Here is a 24,004-nt window from a genome sequence, read left to right as displayed (position 1 = left end):
TGAATTCTAGCAGCCTAACAGTCAACCCCCACAGTGCACAAGAGTTCCTTAAACATAACTAAAATATGTTTACATGTTTTCATTTGCTGTCACAAATACTATCAAACTGGAAAGTCAGGGTGGCTGTTCAAACTTTATTGATTAGGAAACCTGCTCAGGAAGCTTAGTGCTTACTTCAGGTCACTTAGTAAATCTTTATTCCCTTCCCCAAACATCTGTTAAGTGTCCTTTTGAAACCAAATGCTTCGTTGGGTGTCTACATAGCAAATACTGTCCCTGTTCTTGACCTGGATGAGTGAATACTGTAAAACCTACTTTCTTAAGGATTAGGATGTTGACCAGGGCAACCATCATGAGATCGAGGCACTATGGAAGGCCAAGTTGAGGAATGAGTAGGAAAGAAGGACATTGGCTCAAAGTCTGCATAAGCAGGGCCTGGCACGATAGCGTAGCAGCTGAAGTCCTCGCCTTGAACGTGCCAGGATCCCATATGGGCACCAGTTCTAATTCCAGCAGCCCCACTTCCCTTCCAGCTCCCTGCTTGTGGCCTGGGAAAGCAGTCGAGGATGGCACAAGGCGTTAGGACCCTGCACTCATGTAGGAGACCTGGAGGAAGTTCCTGGCTCCTAGCTTCAGATTGGCTCAGCTCCAGCCGTTATGGTCACTTGGGGAGTAAATTATTGGACAGAAGATCTTCCTCTCTGTCTCCCCTCCTCTCTGTATATCTGACTTTCCAATAAAAACAAATAAATCTTTAAAAAATCTGCATAAGCAAGCCCTGAATGGTACACCCAGACAGCTGACTCACCCTATTCCTCCCTACAGGACACTCGGGAGATTGAACCGCAGGAATTCCTAGCTCGAGAACTCAACAAGGCGAGGAACTAAATCTGGAAAACAAGTCAAAGGTGACACACTTAAAGGTGAGCCCTCCAGATGTCCCTCTTACTGTGTCATTCCCAAATTGCTGGCAGTCATGATTATACTCTCGGGCAAGATTGGAAAATTCTTATGGAAGAACAGTTCAGAGGGGCCTGGTGTGATGGCTCAATTGGCTAATCATCCCCCTGCAATCACTGGGATCTCATATGGGCACCAGTTCTAACCCTAGTGGACCCACTTTCCATCTAGTTCCCTGCCTGTGGCCTGGGAAAGCAGGCGAGGGCAGCCCAAAGTCTTGGGACCCTACACCCATGTGGGAGACCCAAAGAAGCTCCTGGCTCCTGGCTTCGGATCAGCTCAGCTCTGGCCATTGCGGCCACTTGGGGAGTGAATCAGCAAACTGAAGATATTTCTGTTTATCCTTCTTTCTGTGTATCAGACTTACCAATAAAAAAATAAATAATTTTTTTTTTAATTGACATGTAGGACACAACAAGGCAGAGCTCCCATCTGCTGGTTCACTCCCCCAAGCACTCACTATGAATGGGATGATCCTGGACTAAGGCCAGGAATGGGAAACTCAATCCAGGTGCCCCCCATGGGTGGCAGGAACCCAACTAGTCCAGCCATCCCCTGCTGACTCCCAGAGTCTGCATCAGCATAAAGTAAGAAGCCGCAGCCAGACGTGGGTGTCACTCTGGTCTGGGATACAAACGTCTTACCTGTTAGGCTGAACAGCTACTCATCATCTTGTTTTAGACTCATTTTTCTGTTGTGTTTTTAGTAGTCCTATTGATGTATAGAATTTTTAAAACATTATTTTGTTTAAGAATGTTAATTAACATATATTACTACTTTATTTCTTAAATGATTATGCTCATCTACTTGATAAAGCAATAAAGAGAAGACAGACAGAATCTTCTATTTGCTAGTCCACCTCTCAAGTGCTCACAACAGCCAGGGCTGAATCAGGTCAAACTTCGGAAACTGGGACTTGATCCAGGTTTCCTACGTGGGAAGAAGGGGCTCAAGCACTTGAGCCATCATCCACTGCCTCCCGGTACACTGGACCAGAAATGGAGCAGTCATGATCTAAACTGGCACTTCAATGTGGGACGCATTACAAGCAACAACAGAATCCATTGCACTGCAGTGCCTGCCATCATATTTTAAATTTTTTGTAGATTTTGATGTATTAGTACAACATACACAGAGTGTGAAACAATCAGGGCAGGCAACCCGGCTCTCCATTTCCTTATCTTCTATATTTGAAGCTTCCAGTTCATCTCTCCCAGGTTTTTACTTATTGTGATATATTATTATGAAGCACAGTCCCCTCACTGCTGAGAACAGCAGAGCTTACTTGTTCTGTCTGTTTTGATACCCATCATGCAATGCTCTCTGGAGACATTCCGTCTGAGAAACGTTGACATATATCTTCACCCATGAAACATCACCACAGCCATAACAGTGAAAATGTCTCATCCTCAAATGTCTAATCTTGTCCAGTCGTCCTTTCTTCCTCCCACTCTCCACTCTCTTTACCCCTGTTTCATTTCCAGAGAACCGCTTGCGTTTGCTGAGGCTGCTGTAATGAATTGCTAGAACCCACATGGCTTAGAAACAAGAGAAATGGATTCTCTTTCACTTCTGGAAGCCAGAATTTGGACACCAAGTCATCAACAGGGCCACGTTTTCTTTGGAGGAGAATCTGCTCTTGGTCTGAAGCGGCCAATCACTCCACCTCTGCCTTGGTAATGCTGTTGTCTCTTCTTCGGGTCTGCCTTCACCTTTGTTTGAGGGGTATTCAAATGGCTTGTGCAAACTGTGTATTATAAGGAAGCTTTGAGTGGATTTAAAGATCTGGACCTGGCACAGTAGCGTAGCAGTTCAAGTCCTCGCCTTGAACATGCAGGGATCCCATATGGGTGCCAGTTCTTTCTTCTTCTTCTCCTTCTCCTTCTCCTTCTCCTTCTCCTTCTCTTTCTCCTTCTCCTTCTCCTTCTCCTTCTCCTTCTCCTTCTCCTTCTCCTCTTCCTCTTCCTCTTCCTCTTCCTCTTCCTCTTCCTCTTCCTCTTCCTCTTCTTCTTCTTCTTCTTCTTCATCTCTTTATTTTTGACAATTTTTACATGGTTAATTAGGACACAAAGGTTCAAGGGCTACAAGAAAGTGGGTAAGACTATTATTTCCACATTGGTTTTGTCAAGTATCTGGAGTAAATGGGGAGATAAAGGGAGAAGCCCACCCAGTCTCCCACCCATCCCAGGTCCTGGATGTGGGGCATGCTCTGAGGGTCTTGCTCAAGTGGTCTTGATAGTTCAACAGTTATGAATTGCTGCCAATCTTGGCATTCCAAGCACGACGAGGTTGTTGAAGAATCCACTGATTGACATAGTCCATCTTAGAGTCTCTGTTTGCTCAGTTTTCCGCTGATTGTGCTCTCCACTGTTCTGTCTGAGCCGCTGAGGAGGCTCGGCTGTGGCACTTGCATTCCATGGCAGACCATGGAACCTGTACTTCTCTTCATGGTTGGGGTTCTGACTCCGGCAGTTCGATTGGGGAGATCCCCAAAGAAACTTTGAGGTGATCCCAGACCAGATTCTTGTGTGTACTAGCCAGTACAGGGCTCGGCACAGTCCCATATGGGCGCCGGTTCTAATCCCAGCAGCCCTGCTTCCCAACCTGCCTGTGGCCTGGGAAAGCAGTTGAGGACGGCCCAAAGCCTTGGGACCCTGCACCCGCGTGGGAGACCTGTATGAAGCTCCTGGCCCTTGGCTTCGGATTGGCTCAGCTCCAGCTTTTGCAGACGCTTGGGGAGTGAACCACCGGATGGAAGATCTTCCTCTCTGTCTTGCCTCCTCTCTGTATATTTGCCTTTCCAATAAAAATAAATAAATCTTCATTAAAACAAAAAAAGGGCCCGGCAGCGTGGCCTAGCGGCTAACGTCCTCACCTTCAACGCCCCGGGATCCCATATGGGCGCCGGTTCTAATCCCGGCAGCTCCACTTCCCATCCAGCTCCCTGCTTGTGGCCTGGGAAAGCAGTTGAGGACGACCCAATGCATTGGGACACTGCACCCGCGCAGGAGACCCGGAAGAGGTTCCTGTTTCCTGGCATCGGATTGGCGCACACCGGCACGTTGCGGCTCACCTGGGGAGTAAATCACCGGACGGAAGATCTTCCTCTCTGTCTCTCCTCCTCTCTGTATATCTGACTTTGTAATAAAATAAATAAGTCTTAAAAAAAAAACAAAAAAAAAAAACAAAAAAGTTTAGGGCCTGGCACAGTAACCTGGTGGCTGAGATCCTCACCTTGCATGTGCCAGAATCCCATATAGGCTCTGGTTTGTGTCCTGGCTGCTCCACTTCCCACTTACCTTCCTGCTTGTGGCCTGGAAAGGTAGAGGATGGCCCAAAGCCTTGGGACCCTGCACCCACGTGGGAGACCTGGAAGAAGATCCTGGCTCCTGGCTCCTGGCTCCTGGCTCCTGGCTTCGGATAGGCTCAGCTCCAGCCGTTACAGCTGCTTGGGGAATGAACCAGTGGACTGAAGATCTTTCTCTGTGTCTCTCCTCTCTGTGAATCTGACTTTTCCATAAAAATAATTTTTTTAAAGTCTGCACCCATGATGAACTTGTACTAACTGACCGTAACATATCAGAACAAGATCTAGTTCAAGACATTGGGAAGGGTAAGACATCAGTTTCAAAGGATGCCCCTTATAGAGCAACAGGAATTCCACAAGCAAAAACAAATATCAAACCTGCAGTGAAGCGTGGGTGGATGGACGGTGAGATCGTTAATGCTTTCACAAAGTTTCTGGAGACATCTCACCCTGAAAGAAATCAGTTTATAAACAGAAACGTCATTTAAAGATGAACAGTGTTGGGGTGGACATTTTGGTGTGGCGGCAAATTAAGCTGTCACCTGGGATGCCTCCGTTCCATATTAGAGCGCTGGTTTAAGTCCTGGCTCTCCCTGCAATGCAGCTCCCTGCTGGTGCATCAGGTAGGCAGTGGATGTTGGCTCACATACTTGGGCCCCTGCTGCCCAGAGTTCCTCACTCCTGGTGTCTGGCTTCTGCCTGATCTACACCTGGCTGCTGTGACAACCAGTGGGTAGAAGATCTCTCTCCTCTGTCACTCTGCATTTCAAATAAACAAGGTTTTTTGTTTTTTTTTTAACTGAGACAGCACTCTTACTTGTTCCCTAACTGAAGAGGGCTAACTACCATAGACATATAAATTGATTTCATCTTACACAGATCTGGAAAATTGAAAATGGAGCCAACTTTTTTGCCCAATGGAATACCTCTCTCTCTCTCTCTCTCTCTCTCTCTCTCTCTCTCTCTAACTCTTTCAAAATAAATGAATTTGGCGGGGTGGGGGGAAACTTTGTGCCCATCAGGCATCAAAGTTGTGCCCAGATTGGCAACAAACAGGAGTAGAGCTTTTGGTGGAAATTTTAAACAAGTGGGATCAAAATCCTGGAGCATTTCTTCCAAGTTGAAACCTGCCTTTGCCAGTACACGCCTGAGGACACAGCGCAGCCAAAGCAGCTGCTAAGAGATGTCCGAGCCAAAGCCTAAGCAGAGAAGACTAGAGCAAAGGTCTTGGCAGCGGTTTCAGGGGATGCCCTTGGTCCTTTACTTTTTTAACTTTCTGGAGTTCCAAAGAACCATGACATCTGCTTATTAGGAAAGTGCTTTGAGAAGATTATTTAGAACATCAGCAAACAACCAGGACAGATTCGTCATGGTTCTGGCTCATTTCACGAATCATTTATCTTTAAATATTTCATATTTTTGACAGTATCATTAGTGGCATTAAAAAATCTTCAGTGTTTGATAGTTTGTTAAATAATATAGAGACGTACAGTTTCTTGTAGGATGATCCTGTATCCTTGTTAAACTCAAAACAAGCATGTTAAACTAATTTTAACTGCAAAGGTCTCTTTAGTAAGGTTATAAACCCATCCTGATAAAAATGTTCATGATTCAGCCCCATAGTCTTAGACCAGGCACTGGCCGGTGCTCATGAATGGGAGTCCGTGGAAGCGTTGAGCTTTGATTTCCCACCACTTAAAACTGTTCCTCTCATTCAACCAAGGCCACGGCAGGAATGGCACCGGGTCACCAAGAACCAAGATCTAAGTTGTAATAGCAACACATGGCCACAAGATGCCGCTGTGAGTCTTAAGTGCTTAAAACAAACAAAAGCAAATTGCTCAGAATTAAGAAGATAACCCAAACCGGTGAAGCCGCGAGGGTGGCCCCTCAATAACACATCCCGTCTAGATTGGCAGTTCTGCCGCAGCTGCCCAGCTAAAACGGCCACTTGCATACAATCCAAAACACGGATTCAACGTAATTCGAGCACTACGTTGACAAACTCTGGCTGCTGTGTTCTTGGAGCAGAGCTTGACAAGGAGCTGCTCACCTCAGGTCCAGGAGTCTCCATTTTCTGTCTCTCTCTTTCAAATCAATAAAAAGTAAAAAATAAAATAAAATATTTAAATTGATAAACTGAATAAATCCTGAGCTTAGCAGACTAAGAACAAAGGGAAAGAATGTGAGTTACAGAACACAAATAAAAGCAATTTAATAAGTTAGCACTAGGGCCAGTGCTGTGGCACAGCAAGTTAAGCAAGCTGCTGCCTGCAGGTCTGGCATCCCATGTAGGTCTTGATCTCATGCTGGTTCAAGACCTGGTCATTCCACTTCTGATCCAGCTCCCTGCTAATGCACCTGGGAAGGCAGCAGAAGACGGCCCAGTGCTTGGCCCCTGCACCCATGTGGGAGACCTGGGTGAAGCTACCACCTCCTCGCTTAGCCGTAGCCATTGCGGCCACTAGCCACCTCCCTTTTTCTCTCTCCCCTGCTGTAGCCCTCGCTCCATAAATCCACATTTCAGATAAAATTGTTAGTGTCACTACAGACACAATAATTACAAAATAAGAGAGCATAAAAGTTTATGCCAAGAAGTTCAACAACTTAGATAACATGCATGAGTTTCTTGAAAAATGCAACTTTAGTCTGAACAGATCTATATTTTTAGAGAATTCAAGTAAAAACTTTTCTGGGTCTGTCATGGTAGCCTAGCGGCCAAAGTCCTCACCTTGCATGTGCCAGGATCTCATATGGGAGCCAGTTCTAATCCTGGTGGCTCCGCTTCCCATCCAGCTCCCTGCTTGTGCCTTGGGAAAGCAGGACGGCCCAGGGCCTTGGGACCCTGCATCATGCAGGAGACCCAGAAAAGCATCTGGGATGTTGGCTTTGGACTGGCTCTGCTCCGGCTGTTGCAGCCACATGGGGAGTGGATCATCATCAGACGGAAGATCCTCCTGTCTCTCCTCTTCTCTGTATATTTGACTTTCCAATAAATAGATAGATAGGTAGGTAGAAGATAGATACATAAATACATTAATCAATTAAACCTTTCTCAGAAAGCTCTACAGCAAGCATTGTGGCACAGCAAGGCGAGTCACCACTTGGTCCATCTATATCCAATCCTGGAGTGCCTGGTTCAAGTCCTGGCTGCTCTGCATCTGACCTAGCTCCCTGCTGATGCGCCTGGTTCCCTGCCAACTACATGACACACCTGAAAGCAACAAAAACCAATGTCGGGAAACGAAAATGTACGCTCTCAAACACTATTAGAGGGAATGTAACTAGTTCAACTTCAGGAGAACTGAAAGTTTGGAGGGGCTGATTAAAGGTGGGGATGTGTTCATGAGCCTTCCTTTTAGGACCAGCTCCCTACCACAAGGAAGGGCTATGGCATTGGGGCATAGCAGGTTAGGTTGCTCACTACTTGGGAACTCCCACCCCCAATCCCCTATATCAGGGTGTCAGTTTGAACCTCAGCTACTTTATACTGCTGTTCCAGCTCCCTCCCTGCTAATGAGTCTAAAAAGGCAGCATGTGATGGACCAAGTGCTTGCATCCCTGCCACCCATGTGAGTGTCCCAGATGGAGTTTCTGGCTCCTGGCCCAGCCCTGGCTATTATAGGCCTTCGGGGAATGAAGCAGTAGGAACATGATTTATTTGTATTGTGTTTGTGTATGTGTTCATAGGAGGAAAAAGATTTTTAGAAATATAAATAGTGAAGGTGTTTTTATACTTTTTTGCTTCTCTGATTTTTTTTCAGATTTATTTATTTTGATTGGAAAGGCAGATATACAGAGAGGAGGACAGACAGAGAGGAAGATCTGTCCAATGGTTCACTCCCCAAGTGGCCGCAACAGCTGGAGCTGAGCCAATCCAAAGCCAGGAGCCTCTTCTGGGTTTCCCACATGAGTACAAGGTCCCAAGGCTTTGGGCCGTCCTCGACTGCTTTCCCAGGCCACAAGCAGGGAGCTGGATGGGAAGCAGGGCTGCCGGGATTAGAACTGGTGTTCAAGGTGAGGATTTCAGCTGCTATGTTATTGTGCCGGGCCTGCATCTCTGATTTTTAAAAAAATTTTTTGTACCCTCTTCCCTCAGATGCAGGAAGAAGAAAACAAAAAGAATGTGGAAACAATGGTCTCACCCACATTCCTGTAGCCCTTGACCCTTTGCACCCTAATCATCTATGTAAAAATCATCAAAAATAAATTTTTTAAAAAATTTTAATGTTTTTTTTTTGAAAGGCAGAGTTACAGAGACAAGAAGAGAGAGACAGAGAGAGAGAGAGAGAGAAATAGAAAATTATTCCTGTTTCACTTTCCAAAGAAGTGGCTGCAGCAGTCAGAGCTGTAGGAGCCAGAGCCAGGAGCTTCTTCCAGGTCTCTCCGTGAGAGCAAGGGTCCCATCCTCCACTGCTTTCCTAGATGCATCAGCGGGAGTTGGATCAGAAGTGGAGTGGCCGGTACTCAAGCTGGAACACATCTGGAATACCAGTGCCACGGGGCGAGGCTTGGCTTGCTATGCCCATGGTGCTGGTCTTAGGATCTCTAAATTTTAAAAAATGATCATATGCATTGCTATTGTAGCAAGAATAGAACTAAATGTTCCTAAAAAGAAGTAGGATGATTCCCAACTAGTGCTCTTCACAGCACCACTCTGGATAACCCTGTGGAGGGAACGCTGGTGAGGGGGTTAAGCACCAAGTAAAAAGTCCCTTCTAATCCAACTGCCATTTTTTTTTAAGATTTATTTATTTTTATTTGGAAAATCAGATATACAGAGAGGAGGAGAGACAGAGAGGAAGATCTTCCATCCTATGGTTCATTCCCTAGAGCTGAGCCAGTCCAAAGCCAGGAGCCAGAAGCTTCTTCCGGGTCTCCCACACGGTTGCAGGGTCCCAAGGCTTTGGGCTGTCCTCGACTGCTTTTCCAGGCTACAAGCAGGGAGCTGGATGGGAAGCAGGTCAGCTGGAATTAGAACCAGTGCCCATATGGGATCTTGGCACGTTCAAGGCGAGGACTTTAATTGCTATGCTATCGTGCCGGGCCCAACTGCCATTTTTGTTTCATATACACAGATGTCACTGCATGAATGCCTCTGGGTATGTTAGTGAAGTCTCTATGTCTGCAAATATCTTAATTATGTCTTTCTCATTCTGGATTTTCAATGCTGTGAGTAGGGCCTGCTTTCTGGGGCTGGCCAGTTCCTAGAGGTAAATGACAGCTTTCACATGTGTTACTACTGAGCCACAGCTGCCTGGGTCAGTCTCACATTGCAGCCATATTCTGCTCCCTTAGTCACCACGCCAGGGCCAGGCACCAGGTCACCCTGTCCTCCAGAGCCTGGAGTAATGTCTCAATCTACCAGTCCTAAGCGTCCTGCTCTGCCTGGACTGTTCTCATGGAAACCTGAATCAAAACTCTTGTGCAAGTTTCCTCTTGACCTCTCTGCCTCCTGACATGTCCTTCCCCCACCAGCACACAGGTAGTTCCTTTGCAACCCCTCCCCGCCATGTTAGGCACCCTCAAAAGGGCAAGTCTGTATAGATTACCTAGATCTTCCCTTGTGTTAACTTCCTTCAGAATAAACAGATGGGATTTTGTTCTGGCTCCATTCAAGGGGGTTCAGGTTTGTTCTTCTCAGAGCAGAGTCTCCACCTAATTTCTGGGGAGTTCGCTTGGGATATCCTGGCTTCTAGGATAAAATACCTTCAACTGGGTAATGTGGGCAGCAGATTTTGGTCTCCTGGGACAGGAGGCTGGAAGTCTCAGATCAAGTCCACTGTCTGGTGAGGGTTTGTCTCCTGACACCAGTCAGCACCTACTTGCTGTAGTTTCTCATGGTAGACATGGTAAAGTGTCCCCGCCACCCTGCCCTCTCCACTTTGCGGTATTTTAGAGAAGCACTGGGAGGGTAAGGACATGTTTAAATAGACGGAGAAACGTTAGCCAATGGGGGGGGCGGGGGAGCACTGGGGCCAGCTCTGTGACACAGGGCATTAAGGCTTTGCCTGTAGTGCCACCATCCCATATGGGCACCAGCATGATTCCCGGCTGCTCCACTTCCCTTCCAGCTCCCTGCTTATGGCCTGGGAAAGCAATGAAGGATGGCCCAAGGCCTTGGGACCCTGCCTCCCTGTGAGAGACCCGGAAGAAGCTTCTGGCAGTGGATGGAAGATGGTCCACATACTTGCACCCCAACACCCACATGGGAAACCAGGAAGAAGTTCCTGGCTCCTGGTTTTGGACTGGCCCAGCTCCAGCTATTGCAGACATCTGGGGAATGAACTAGCAGATAGAAGATGACTCTCTTTTTTGGTTTCTCCTTCTCTCTGTAACCCTATCTTTCAAAAAAAAAAAATCTTAAGAAGAAAAAAAAATGCAATGAAAAGCACTGAGTGGTTGACACAGAGTGGTACACATGTATTTGAGGCACCGCCCTGAAGACCTCCTCCCCTGCCCAAAGTCCCATGTCCTCATAGCCACAGAGGTTAGGATCTCAACACATGAACTTGAAGGAAAATATAAACATTCAGACAGGAACAGGGATTGTGTCTGAGAGGCTAGCTGAGGGTGTTGCTGGGAAGGTTGAAGAGTTGGCAGTAATTATGACTTCCTTTTTTGAACTCCTAAAAAAAAATAATTCCCTCAAATGCCAAATATAACTTTTAGGCAGTCCTAGTTTCCAGAAGTTTGCCAACTTCTAGATACCACAGAAAACTCCATTCTGGAGCATCAAGTTCCTTTTGCATTTGAAGATGTATCCCTATGGGTGAAATGCTATTCCTGAAAAGTGGAAGGTTGGTTTCATTTGTCCTGAAATGCCTTGGCTAATCAGCCATGCTTCTTCCCCCCAACTCCTGCAGGGTCTCTATCAAAGTACCTTTTATTTGAAAGTCAAAGTTACAGAGAGGAATCTTCCTCGTGTTTGATTTAGTGCTTCATTCCCAAGATGGACACAACAGCTGAGGCTGGGCCAGGCTGAAGCCAGCAGCCAAGAGCTTCGCAGGTCTCCTGTGGAGCTGTAGAGGCTGAAGCACTTCCGCTGCTGCTCTCTCAGGCATGTTAGCAGGGAGCTGGACTGGAAATAGAGCGGCCTGGAAACAAACCCAGTACCTGTGAGGGATACTGGTGTTGCAGGCACTGGCTTCACCTACAGAGCTGGGTGAAAGTACATGTAGGTTATTTGGGAAAGAAGAAGTGTTCATCTGTGGAAGCTTGCTTGCTGCAGGACATTGGAGGAGTTGAACTCCTGGGGACTTCAAGGGTCCACTCTGCTGGGCTGAAATCATTTGCTCAGAGGTAGTATGGCAAGCATCTGGGCCCTTCTCCTGTGATGGGAGGCTCTGGAGAGGGTGCATACTGGGGATTGTTCCAGGAACGTTGTCCCTGCAGAGGACACCTGGTACCACAACAGAAGACGTAGGACAGAACAAACCAATCATCTACCCCAGCCAAGGGTTGCAGTGAATATCTGGGCAAATGGAGACTCTAAGGTGGACTATGTCAGCCAGTGAATTCTGGAGATTTCACTGTGCTTGGGAGTGGCAAGATCAGCAGTAATTCAGAACTGTTGAACTATCGAAACCTCTTGAGCAGGACACTCAGAGCATGCCCCACACTGGGGACCCTGGGATGGTGTCTGGTAGCTGTCCTCCCTCCCAGTTGCGGAGGTGTTTGGGGGGCTGGGTGTGGCTTCTCTCCTTATCTCCCTCTTTTCCCTAGATACAGGAAGGAAAAAAAAGGAGAATGTGGAAATGGTGATCTCACCACCTTCCTGTAGCCCTTGACCCTTATCACCTTAATTAACTATGTAAAAATCATCAAAAAAATTATTTTTTCTCTTTGAAATACAGAAACCAGACGTTACACAGATAGGACCCATGGGGTCAGAAAGCAAAAGGCTCCGGCTCGGGGCGGCCCAGGCTCGCGGCCACCTGAGGAGGGCCAGGCGGGCGCGGCGGCGCGCCGGGGCGGGGCGTCCAGGGCGGGGCATCCAGCGCCGGGCGGCGGCGCAGGCGCACTGCGCTCGGCGCGCGGAACTGCAGCTATGGAGCAGCCACCTCCGGACCCCGAGCGGCAGCTGCAGCCGGCGCCCCTGGAGCCGCTGGGCAACCCCGACGCTGGGCTGGAGGCTGCCGGCGGCGAGGCCGCGGACCGGGCCCGCGAAGAGGGCCGCGGGGCCGACACGGTGAGGAGGAGCGGCGGCCCAGGGCTGGGGGCCTGTGTCCGGGCCTAGCGGGCTGGGCTGGGCTGGGCCGGGCCGGGCCGGGCCGGGCCGGGCTGGGCTGGGCTGGCGGAGGCTGAGGGGCTTGGCCTGGGAGGCCCGCGGGGGCGGCCGGGCAGGAGGGCTGGAGGCTTCGTGCGGGGAAGGGGGTGTTAGCGTGGTGGGGAGTCGGGAAGGCGCGGGTGTCCATGGTCCAGAAGTCTGTCCTGACCCGAAGGGCAGCCCAAGTGTACCCTGCAGTCCTGGGAGGTGAGGTCGTGGAGGCTTGAGAGGGAAGGAGATGGGGGACAAGAGCGAGGCTCCCCTAGTGGGGCTGGTGGGGGGACGCCAGGGTGGCTGGTCCCCTGCTGCCTCCCTTCAGGAAACTGAAGAATGTGTCGGGTTCAAGAGAAGGTAGAACGGAAGGAACACCTTTCCAACAGCTTAGTTGGCTTTAGTTTCATATGTATGTGTGTGTATAAATGGAAAGGCAAATTTTAAAAGCAGAGATGAAAAGAGCTTCCATCTGCTGGTTCACTTCCCAAATGTCTGAGCTGATCTGACGCCGTGAGCCAGGAGCCTCCTCCAGGTCTCCCATGTGGGTGTAGGGTCCCAAGGCCCTGGGCTGCCCTCCAGTGCTTTCCCAGGCTACAAATAGGGAGCTGGAAAAAAGCGGAGCAGATGGGACTTGAACCGGCAACCATATGGGGTGCTGGCGGCGCTTGCAGGTGGCGGATTAGCCTGTAAGCCACTGTGCCGGCTAGGCTTCAATTTCCTGACGTGGGAGATGACCTGTATTCCATGTATTTACCTGCGTTACAGCTCTCGCTTGGTAGTGATTTTCACTTGCTAGAAGAAAAGGAGGGGAGAAAAAGATCCTGTTGGTGTTTCCTTTCTACTGTTATGACGTGCAGTGTGGGGTTTGCAGTGTGTTATTCTCATCTAGTCGTTTTGCTGCCTTTTTTTCTGTAATTCATGGTAGGCCTGGCATCAAACTGCCCATTCTCATGCTGAATAAAGCCAAATTGTCCCCTGAACGTTGCAAGTGAGCCTGTATAAGTCCAGAGACCTGCTGACCACAGACTTCCATTCGGTAGTTAAAGCTTTTGCCGACTTTAAAAAATACTGAAGTAGAGAAAGTAACAGGAAAACTTTGTTTTTATTTTTTTTTTTAGGGTGTAGTGTTGTAAATTTTTCTTAAAAGTAAAAACAGTTTTTCCCAAAGCTATGGAGACAGCGTTATGCCCCTGCCTCCCAGGCACTGAACCTTCTGTGGGGTCACAGCCCACACCTGAGCCTTTCCTATGATGTCAGGCAGCTGGAATCAGACTGCGGTGGGTGTCTTCACTTCCAGGATGCTCTGTGTCTATCATGATCGCTGCTCTCTCTTTAGCACTGGGGAATCTTCCGCTGTTTGAACATACCACGGGCTGTTGATCCACTCATTGGTACATCTTGGCGGCTATCGCGTTTTGGTATTTAGGAGTAAGCGGCCAGGTACAATTTCAGGGTGGACCTAAGTTTTTAACTCCGTGGGGTGCGTGGTCATCAGGTAGGAGCATGCTTTGGGTGAGAAGCTGCCAGCCTGGCTTCCACGGTGGCTGCAACATTTTGCCATCCTGCCAGCGATCCGCCTGAGTTTTGTAGCTCCTCACCAGCCTTTAGAGTTGTCTGTGTTCTGTGGTGCTTCTGGGGGATCTCCTTGTTTTGATTCGCATTTCCTGGATGACTGTTTTTGCATGTGCTTATTTCCTGTCGGCGCATCTTTGCTGCTGTGTCTGCAAAGATCTTTTGCCTTTTTTTAAATGAGCTTTTCTTCTATTGGTGAGGTTTACCTTTCCATTTTATTTTATTTTTTCCTGAATCTACTTGTGGAGTGGTCAGAGGATTTCATATGAAATGTGAGAGAAGTCTAATGCATAAATTTGACTTCCACATGATTTCTTTTTCATGTAGATTCTCATTTGCGCCTTAGTAGTCTCTTGAAAACAATGTATATTGCCAATTCTATCAATAAGACAGACACAGCTTTCGCAGAACATTGACAGATTCCTTTGAAGCTGCATATGTTCTCCTGTATTCTAGCTCCTCTCATCCACCACAGAATTAGCCAGTGTTCTGAATTTTGTATGGGTAATTCTTTTTCTTTATCGTGCTACCTAAGTAGTGTGTGAGGAGGTCTTTACAAAGGGAATAGAAAAATGTATGTTGTGAGAAAACTGTATGCGTTTCCATTTTTCCCCAAGCCTGAGTCCTATTTTTTTTTCACAAACTTTTTGAAGAAAAAAGATTTACTTATTTCAGTTGGAAAGGCAGATTTACAAAGAGAAGGAGAGAAAGTAAGAACTTACATCCATTGGCTTACTCCCCACATGTCCACAGTGGCCGGAGTTGAGCTGATCTGAAGCCAGGAGCTTCTTCTGGGTCCCCCATGTGGGTGCAGGGTCCCAAGGCTTTGGGCAGTCTTGGACTGCTTTCCCAGTCCACAAGCAGGCAGCTGGATGGGAAGTGGGGTAGTTGGGACATGAACTGATGCCCATATGTGATGCTGGCCCCTGCATTCGGAGGATTAGCCAATTGAATAATATAGTTCAACCCCTTCAGAAGCATTTTATGATTTAGTTTGAGTTGATTTTTGAAACAACTTAAATGGAATAATTGTTCCGTGACTTCTTTTCCTTTGGGATTCATCTAAAATGTAACAGTTTATTTGCATGACTGTATACTTTGCCACTTTGTAGATACTGCATTTTTTTTAAAAGGAATCTCACACAACTTTTTATTTATTTATTTTTTTACAACTTTTTAGTTGTTTGTATATTTATTTAGAAGGCATGGAGGCATCTCATCTGCTGTGCTCAATTCCCATATGCCCACAGCAGTCGGCTCTGGGCCTGGGTGAAGCTGAGAGCCAGAACTCCATCCAGGTCTCCCGAGTCGGTGGCAGGAACCTGTTACCTGGGCCATCCCCTGCTGCCTCCCAGAGAGCCCTGGCAGGAAGCTGGGATCAGGAGCAGAGCCAGGACTGCAACACAGCCACTGGGATACAGGATGGAACCATCCCAAATGGCAGCTTAACCACTGCGTTAAATGCTTGTCCTTCTCTTCTAAATTTTAAACATTCATCTATTTGAGCCTGGAACTCAATGGGTGGCAGATACCCAAGTACTTGGGCTAGCTTTTGCTGCTTTCCCAGACGCATTAGCAGGGAGCTGGCTCAGAAGTAGAGCAGCCAGGACTCAAACTGGCACTATCCTGTGGGATGCTGATTTTGCAAATGGCAGCTTGACCTTCTTTGTCGCAGTGCTGGTCAGTGCATAATTCTCTGATATTCTCCAGTGAGTGACGCACGTGTCCTAACAGAGGTCTGCACTGCTAAGATCATTGCCTGTGTTACTGTGAACTTTTTGAAACACCCCCCGATGGCCACCTGTTTTTCTTCCTGTCATTCTTTTGCTTTTCCATTGTGATATGAGAAACTCCCAATTTGTGTTTTTTCCCGTGAGGAAGAAGGCTTTCCTTTTTTTTTTTCTAATTAAACTTTTTTTTTAAGATTTATTTATTTTTATTACCAAGTCAGATATGCAGAGAGGAGGAGAGACAGAGAGGAAGATCTTCCGTCTGATGTTTCACTCCCCAAGTGAGCATAGCGGCCGGTTCTGTGCCAATCCGAAGCCAGGAAACAGGAACCTCTTCCGGGTCTCCCACATGGGTGCAGGATCCCAAGGCTTTGGGCCGTCCTCGACTGCTTTCCCAGGCCACAAGCAGAGAGCTGGATGGGAAGTAGAGCAGCCGGGATTAGAACTGGCGCCCATATGGGATCCTGGGGCGTTCAAGGTGAGGACTTTAGCCGTTAGGCCATGCCGCCGGGCCCTCAACTTTTGTTTTTAAGATTTATTTACATTTGGGGCTCGGCGGCGTGGCCTAGTGGCTAAGGTCCTCGCCTTGATCCCATATGGCCGCTGGTTCTGGTCCCGGCAGCTCCACTTCCTCTCTATCTCTCCTCCTCTCAGTATATCTGACTTTGTAATAAAAATAAAATAAATCTTTAAAAAAATTAAAAAAAGATTTATTTACATTTATTGGAAAGGCGGATATACAGAGAGGAGGAGAGACAGAGAGGAAGGTCTTTTATCCGCTAATTCACTCCCCAAGTGGCCGCAACGGCTGGAAATAAGCCTATTCAAAGGTAGGAGCCAGAGCCTCTTCCAGGTCTCCTGTGTGGGGCTGTTCTCAGCTGCTTTCCCAGGCCATGAACAGGGAGCTGGATGGGAAGTGGGACTGCCAGGATTAGAACTGGTGCCCGTATAGGGTCCTGGCAAGGACTTTAGCCGCTAGGCTACCATGCTGGGCTCAAGTTATTATTATTTTTTTAAAGATTTACTTATTTTTATTGCAAAGTCAGATATACAGAGAGGAGGAGAGACAGAGAGGAAGATCTTCCATCTGGTGATTTACTCCCCAAGTGAGCCGCAACGGCTGGTGCTGTGCCGATCCGGAACTAGGAGCCAGGAACTTCCTCCAGGTCTCCCACACGGATGCAGGGTCCCAATGCATTGGGCCGACCTCGACTGCTTTCCCAGGCCACAAGGAGGGAGCTAGATAGGGAGTGGAGCTGCTGGTATTAGAACCGACGCCCATGTGTGATCCCTGCGCATTCAAAGCAAGGACTTTAGCCGCTAGGCCAGGCTCAAATAAAAAAAAAAAAAAAATTTTAAGGCTATGGACATTTCTATTTAAAATAATTTGGGGGCTCGGCAGCGTGGCCTAGTGGCTAAGGTCCTCGCCTTGATCCCATATGGCTGCTGGTTCTAATCCCGGCAGCTCCACTTCCTCTCTGTCTCTCCTCCTCTCAGTATATCTGACTTTGTAATAAAAAAAAAAAAAAAAAAATTTGGAAAATGGAAAAACTAAAGGGGAATTTATGTTACAATTAAGAGGCAGGGATTGGGACATATTAGTATTTGCCAGACAGGAATTATTTCCTAAAGATTTCTTAAATGCTATATATTTAATTAGGGAAATACAAGGAGATCTCTCACCCACTAGTTCATCCCCAAATGCCCACAGGATCTGGGGCTGAATCCAGCTCCCTGCTAATGGACTGGAAAGGCAACAGAAGATGGTCCGAGTGCTTGGTGCCCTGCACTAACCCAGGAGACACTAGGGAAAACGTCTGGCTTCACTCTGACCTGGTCATTACAACCATTTGGGAAATATACCAGTGGATGGGAGATCTCTGTCTCTGTATCTCTGTTAACACTGCCTTTCAAATAAATAAATAAATCTGTAAAAAGTTGCAGTGCAGAACAGACAGTGGTGCAGCGGGTTAAGCTACTGATTGTGGCACCAGCATCTTATATTTGGGTGCTTGGGTTGAGTCTTAGCTATTTGAACCAAAGGCAGCAGGTGATGGCCCAAGTATTTGGGTTCCGGCCACACACATGGAAAATCCAGTTGGAGTTCCTGGCTCCTGGCTTTGGCCTGGCCTAACACTCCTGTTGTGGGCATTTGGGGAGTAAGCCAGTGAATGGGAGAAGAACTCTGTGTGTGTCTCTTCCCCCCACCTCTCACTCGGTCTTCCAGATAAATAAGTTCAGTTGCACTTTGATTGTCAGCCAAGAACTAAGTGGAGTGAAACAGAGCTGTAAGGCTTAAGGGGTTCTATGAATGAGAGTAATGTACAAAAGGGAATATTCATAAGGCGTAGTAGCAGAATCTATGAGTTCAGCAGATGAATCATGGTCAAGAATTTTCTTATCTCTTTAACCTCAGTGGCTGCCAGCTATTTTTTTGTAAGATAACTCATAGTACAATTTTTTTACATGATAACCAGTATATGTATATGTGTGTGTGTGTGTGTGTGTGTGTGTGTGTGTGTGTGTGTTGTCTCAGGACATAGCACATAAACCATTACTTTATTACTTTATGCAATGTTCTTTGATATTTTTCTGTTTCTGTTTCATTGAAAAGAAATGTTAGTCACAGTCCACCAAATGCATGTCCTGAAACATAAATGTGTTGCCCAGTCTCGGAGAGTATTTAAACTTATAGCTTGTTTTATTTGAAATGAAATTAATATTTTTTTTCCAAGTAGGTGTACTTAAAAAAATTATGTGTTTATCTGTTTGAGAGAGAGAGGCAGGCAGGCAGAGTTCGCGTCTCCTGGCTCGCCTCCTAAATGCTCAGAATGGCCAGGGCTGGACAGGCTGAAGCTGGGAATAGGGAGCTTAATCCGTGTCTCCGAGGTGGGAATCAGGAACCCAAACACTTGAGGGTCTGTAGTAACAGCAAGTTTGAGTCTGGAGCCAAAGCTGGGTATTGAACCCAGGTATTCCACTGGGGGGTGCAACATCTAAGCCACTAGCGCAAGCTCCCACCCTGTGCTTTCATTTTAAAAGTGTTTGTATAGGAAAAGTGTGAGAACACAAGCCAAGCCTCCCCGCCCCAAAGGAGCCCCTTTGCTTCTTGCACTGTGAGGAGGCCATGGAAGCCCGCTGTCTGTGAACAGGGCCGCAAACTCTCAGTAGACACCGAGTTGGCCAGTGTCTTGATCTGGGATGTCCAGTCCAGGACTGTAAAGCAATGACTTCCCCTTGTGGAGCAGGCTAGGAATCCACAGTGGGCTGCTGGAGCAATTTGAGTGACCCAGACAGTTCCCCACGGATGAATTAAGTGTCACTATTATTCCTCAGGAAATACATTATATTTTACACAGTCCTAAGTCCCTCAGTTCCATGTGTACATGGTCCCAAAGGGTTGTCATTCAGTGATAGATTTTTTTTTTTGGAGATTTGTTTTTATTGGAAAGGCAGATTTACAGAGAAAAGGAGAGGGAGAGAAAAAGATCTTCCATCTGCTGTTTCATTACCCACATGGCCTGGAGCTGAGCCAGTAGCCAGGAACTTCTTCCAAATCTCCCAAGTGGATGCAGGGTCCCAAGGCTTTGGGCCATCATCTGCCTTTCCAGGCCATAAGCAGGAAGCTAAATGGGAAGTAGAGCAGCCAGGACACAAACCAGTGCCCTTATGGGATCCTGGCACTTGGAGGTGGAGGATTAACCTGTAGAGCCATTGCACCAACCCCCAGTGGTGGATTTTTAACTGCAGGCTCTCTGACCTATTTCACAGATAGTAATTGTTGATTGGATATTTGTCTATATTTTTCAAGTTTTGTACATTATATGTTATTTTCGTCACCAGAAAAACTTAAATCTAGCAAGAAGTAATACTTGAGCTCTTACTATGCGTCAAGCAACTTTTACAATTCTTTGCATTTTGTTAGCTAATATTCTTAGTGATATTGTGAGTTAGGTACTTTGTTAGTCTGTTCATGCTGCTGGTACAAGATACCATAAACACAGTGTATAACAAACACAAATGTGTTGTTAGGCTGGCTTTGTGGTTCAGTGCACTAAGCCACTGTTTGTTGATGCTGGCATCCCATGTGAGTGCCAGGTGGAGTCCTGGATGCTCATTTCCAGCCTCCTGATAATGCGCCTGAGAAGGCAGCAGAAGGTAGCCTGCATCCTTGAGTTTCTGCCACCGTTGTGGGAGACCCTAGTTGGAGTTCTTGGCTCTGACCTGGCCCAGATCTGGCTATTGCAGCCATTTAGGGTGTGGACCCTAAATAGTTGGAAGACCTCTTTCTGTCTCTCCTTATCATTCAGCCTTTAAATGAATGAATGAATGAATCTTCGAGGAAAGAGAGAAAGAAAAAAAGGAAAAAAAAGAAAGAGAAAGAAATAAATTCCTGCTAAAATAACTGGAAAGAAAAGCAGGAAGTTTATACGGGAGAAGCCTGGCAAGTACCAGTGCTCCGAGTACCAGGGCTAATCAAAACCATAGGGGAAGTGGAAAAATGGGATTAGAAGCACGCAGCCTCACTCTGGTGACAGTTTCTGACTTAATGTAATCATGATGAAACAGGAGGCAAACCCACACTAAAAGAATTTGTGCCAAGTAAATAGTTTCCCATCTTTGAAAGAGGCAGGATCATGAAAGTATAAACCAAGATGTTTTTCCAAGTTGGAGGAAACTAACGAGATAAAACCACTAAATGGAATAAGATGCTGTCCGACTCCTGCCGTTCTGGAGATTACTGGAACCAAGGGCAGGACAAAGGGAGTCTGGGGAATCCATAGCAGCTATTGATCAGAATTATCCTCCTGGTTCTTATGGTACTGTTGTGGTATTGCAAGAGAATATCTTTTCCTAGAAATACACACAAAGTTTCTGGTGATAAAGCAGCCTACCTCCGAATACTTTTGGAGGAAAGGTTCTTTGTATTGTTCATGCTGCACATTTGAGATTATTTATATGTATGTGATTATTAAAAAAATTTTTAGTGATCAGGCCCAGTGCGGTGGCCTAGCAGCTAAAGTCCTCGCCTTGGATGCGCCAGGATCCCTTATGGACGCCGGATCTAATCCTGGCAGGTCCACTTCCCCTCCGGCTCCCTAACTGTGGCCTGGGAAAGCAGTCGAGGATGGCCCAATGCCTTAGAATCCTGCACCCGCGTGGGAGACCCGGAAGAGGTTCCTGTTTCCTGGCTTCGGATTGGCGCAGCACTGGCTGTTGTGGTCACTTGGGGAGTGAATCAGTGGATGGAAGATCTTCCTCTCTGTCTTTCCTCTCTGTATGTCTGACTTTGCAATAAAAATAAATAAATCTTTAAAAGAAATTTTAATGGTCATAACATTACATAAATAATTTTTTAGTTGTATTTTGAAGGAGAAAAAAGCAATGTTACATGCCTCCGAAATCATCATGGAGGATAAAAATCAGAAATGATGGCCTGAAAAGCAGAAGCCTAAACAGACAAATTCTGTTAAGCAACAAAGTATAAACTGTGTTTCATTAAAATCAACTGAATGCAAACACTTTAAATTCCCTATGGTAAATGTGAGAAAGGCTTGTAACACATAGCACAAGGTGTAAAAGTGTGTGAGAAATACATGCACCATTGGAGCAAAGTTAAATCCAAAGAAACCCTTGTGGGTGGCATCAGGCAGGTCAGCTGGTGAAGAGGGAAGAGTCAGTTTGTACTTAAAAGAGCCTCAGGCCAGTTCTGCTTGAGCTTCGTGGCCACCTTGCCTGAATGTGAACCCCCTCTCCCGACATGGATGAGCTGCGCGACTCTAGGCTAGCTGCTTCTCTTGGCTTCCTTTTCCTCACCTGCAAAATGGGGATAGCAGGCCTTGCAATGGACTGAGTGTCTGTGTCCTCCCAAAAGTCCTGGATTGAAATTCAAACCCCTAGGTTAGGCCTTGAGTCCATCGATTCACTCCCCAGGTGCCTGCAACAGCCATGGTGGATCCAGACTGAAGCCAGGAGCCTGTAACTCAAGTCAGATCTCCTGTGTACTTGAGCTCTGTCACCTGCTGCCTCCCAGGTGCACATTCCCAGCAAGCTACGTCAGAAGCAGAGAGCTGGGAATGGCCAAATCCAGTATCCGTACTCCATCCAGATTTCCCGTGTGGATGGCCGGGACTCAAGTGCTTGAGCTGTCCTCTTCTGCCTTCCTAAGTGCATAGTCAGTAGGTGGATTGGGAGTGAAGCAGCAGGGACTCGAACTGGCACTTGATATGAAATACCAAAATTGGAAGTGTCAGCGTGCTGTGCCCCCATTTTCTTATAGTATCTTTGTCTTTGGTATCAGAGTAATGCTGGCCTCATAAGTTGAGTTAGGAAGTGTTCCTTTCTTGATTTTCTGGAAGAACTTGAGGGTTGACATTAGTTCTTCCAGTGTTTGGTGGAATTTAGCAGTGTGGAGCCATTAGATTCCAGGCTTTGTTGAGAGATTGTTGATTAGTGATTCAGTCTTTCTAGTTTTCAGCTGTATCAGAAATTTTGTCGGGGGGCTGCAGGAGGGAGCGTCTTGCTCGGATCCTGACCCCAGCCACCATGTGCTCATGATGAGCTGGGCCTGTGCAGCCAGGGCGCCATTTGTCGCCAGGCTGTGCTTGCTGGCCGCCCGGCAGGGGAGCTCTGGGGTATTGGTTGTCCGAATCGCTGCTTTGGTAGCTCCAGGCTGACCCCACTGTTTCTGGGATCTGAGTCAATCCTAAAGATTCCCAATGCCAGTAACTCTTCCTTTGAAGAACTTCTAATCACTTAACAGTGCTGAGCTGTGAACACCTATCATGCAAAAGATAAGCTCAGGCTTGTCTAGCAAGATATTGTTTTGCCTGATCGGGAGACTGGTCACATTAGGCAGGGCCATAACATCAACTAGCACTCTAGAACCTTATCCTGGGGTGGATTCTGTGCAGGATGTGTGGGCCACACCCTGTAGAAAGTTTAGCCCCACTGGTAAACCTAAAAGTTTGGGTGGTTATGGACTAAGCTAGGTGTGACCAAAGAGCCTGCCATCAATCACAGGTAAAGGGACCTGCGACAGACTGGACTGGGCAAGGCAGCAGCACCCAAATGTGCATCCTGAATAGGGTGTGGGGTGGGCCGGGCTGCAACATTCACCAGCTCATACAAAGCCAAATGGAAGGCCAGAGTACACCAGGCACTGGCCTAAAACCCAATGGCATGTATGAGAACTGGGTCTGGGAGTGGAGCAAGTGGAGGAACTTGGGAAACTCCCCTGGCGAGTCATAGCTCTCACTGGTGAACACGTGGTCCAGACCTGGGGGTCGGACAAGCAGGGCATAGTAGCTCCAAGATGTGTAAATTGGTAATGGAACGGAATGTACTGGGCAGGACTGAGCAAACCTTAGCCTACAAGCAAAACTAGAAACCAACATGGAGCACAGGTCATGCCGAGCTAGGCTCTTGCACCTACTGGTCCTCAGAGCAACCACGGGCAGGTGCGTGATTTATGGCTAGGAACAGGCCCAATTGGGAAGGTAAGGGGACACCCTAACTGGGTTGAGGTTCCCACCAAGGGGCGCGTGTGCTGGAATGGGGGCTGCGTTCTATCTAGGAAACAGTTGTAGTCACCCGAGGCACTGGTGTGGGCTGGGATTGGATGCACCAGGCCAGTCCAGACCCCAACACCATCTGGTGTCATGGAGAACCAGGGTAGATGTGGAACTGAATAGACTGGGTCTCAGCCCCCCTGCTGAGCCATGTGTGAGCTGTACGTGGGTATGGACGAGCCATGGCTGGGCTGAAACATCCAATAACAAGAACCAGAATGGGGTGAAAGCCAGCCAGGAAAAGCCACTGTTCCTGCTAGGACAGGAGGTGAACTGAGTAGGGTTGGCTCAAGGACCCCCTGGTATGTGCAAAATCTGGCATTGGGAGGGGTTCTGATGGAGGAGCCTGGGCAATTCCTCTGGCAGGACATAGTCCCTGCAGGTAAGCGCAAGAAGCATGATAGGAAACAGCCCAGAATAGGCCATGGAAAGTTTCCCACTGGCACACATTAGGCATGGGTCAGGGGCAGACCAGGCTGAGTCAGTTCATGTCATCCACTGGCAAATCCGATCACCAGAACAGAGTGTGGGTTGAGCCGGGTTTGGGCGCGACAAAACCAGTACACATTATGGAATGCCAGGGCGTGGTTGCCTGTACTGG

The 24,004-nt window shown here is 47.4% G+C and overlaps 1 protein-coding gene across 1 annotated transcript in view; it reads left to right on the top strand.

Moving 5' to 3' along the window:
- Positions 1-12,271: 12,271 nt before the first annotated feature.
- Positions 12,272-24,004, top strand: part of SNX4 (sorting nexin 4) — a 62,656-nt gene continuing 50,923 nt past the window's right edge. The window contains exon 1 of the mRNA XM_058662038.1: positions 12,272-12,458. Within this exon, the coding sequence (XP_058518021.1) occupies positions 12,318-12,458 (141 nt within the window). The 5' untranslated portion in view covers positions 12,272-12,317. The remainder of the gene's footprint in view (positions 12,459-24,004) is intronic.

The sequence above is a fragment of the Ochotona princeps genome, chromosome 3, assembly GCF_030435755.1.
Source record: "Ochotona princeps isolate mOchPri1 chromosome 3, mOchPri1.hap1, whole genome shotgun sequence".
Lineage (NCBI taxonomy): Eukaryota > Metazoa > Chordata > Mammalia > Lagomorpha > Ochotonidae > Ochotona > Ochotona princeps.
This window is presented reverse-complemented; position numbering and strand designations above follow the sequence as displayed.